The sequence below is a fragment of the Eimeria mitis genome, genomic scaffold, assembly GCF_000499745.2.
Source record: "Eimeria mitis Houghton genomic scaffold, Emh_scaff3138, whole genome shotgun sequence".
NCBI classification, from domain to species: domain Eukaryota; phylum Apicomplexa; class Conoidasida; order Eucoccidiorida; family Eimeriidae; genus Eimeria; species Eimeria mitis.
This window is the reverse complement of record NW_013571481.1, coordinates 1,113-1,884: the sequence shown is the minus strand read 5'-3', so window position 1 is coordinate 1,884 and position 772 is coordinate 1,113. Positions and strand designations below refer to the sequence as shown.

Sequence of the window (772 nt, the reverse complement as noted above, 5' to 3'; positions counted from 1 at the left end):
TTTTCCCGCGGTACCTCCAGGAAGGAGAAGCTCCACCTGCTGTGGCAGCGATGCCACTGTTGTCTGCGTTCTCTGGGGCGGGATCTGTTCCTTCCCCTGCGACCTCAAGCGGGTCCGAAGCTTTTGGCGACAAGTCGCCTGCAATGCGCCTCATATTTCCCATTATGGAAACTGAATTGACGGACCCAAAGAGTATTGTTGCCTTCAAGCGGACCGCTATGTAAAACTTCAATGAAACAGCGCAGAGCGGCCGCTTAAAGCAACACAGAGGACCGGGAGATGGTTCTGGTTGGCAGGACGACGGTGACGTTTGAGTAAATTTGTGTTGAGATGAATTAGTGGGGAAAACTAAGGTAGGAATACTTTCGTGCAACCACTGCGTAGATGCTACCCAAAATCCAGGGTAGAATGCCTGTTGCAGGGTCAGGCACTACATTGACGCCAGTGAACTGCCTAAGGAAATAGGAAAAAAAAGAAATAACGTATGCAAAAATTGAATGAGGCTTGGTAAGCAGAAAAGATGAGTGTCTAATGGTGGGTACAACTTGCGGCCACAGCTGCAAGGCCTTCTTTTGGGAGTGGCATGGCATCGACTGTAGTGAACAGCTGGCCTAAACTGTTACGACGGATGATCACGAAGCTATTCTAACTAGATTCACGTCTGCAACTAGTTACCAAAATCTATGATTCTCGCTAAAACCACTATTAAACACAATAAACAACCAAAACAAATTCGAGTTATTATTATCGTTAGGGAAGAAAAAACCACAAT

General features: G+C 46.6%; 1 protein-coding gene across 1 annotated transcript in view; it reads right to left on the bottom strand.

Moving 5' to 3' along the window:
• The window catches only part of EMH_0062560 (uncharacterized protein), a gene marked incomplete at both ends in the record, with an annotated part of 1,317 nt that extends 1,154 nt beyond the window's left edge, over nucleotides 1-163 (bottom strand). Inside the window, one exon of the mRNA XM_013498045.1 lies at nucleotides 3-163. Within this exon, the coding sequence (XP_013353499.1) occupies nucleotides 3-163 (161 nt within the window). The remainder of the gene's footprint in view (nucleotides 1-2) is intronic.
• Nucleotides 164-772: the final 609 nt, after the last annotated feature.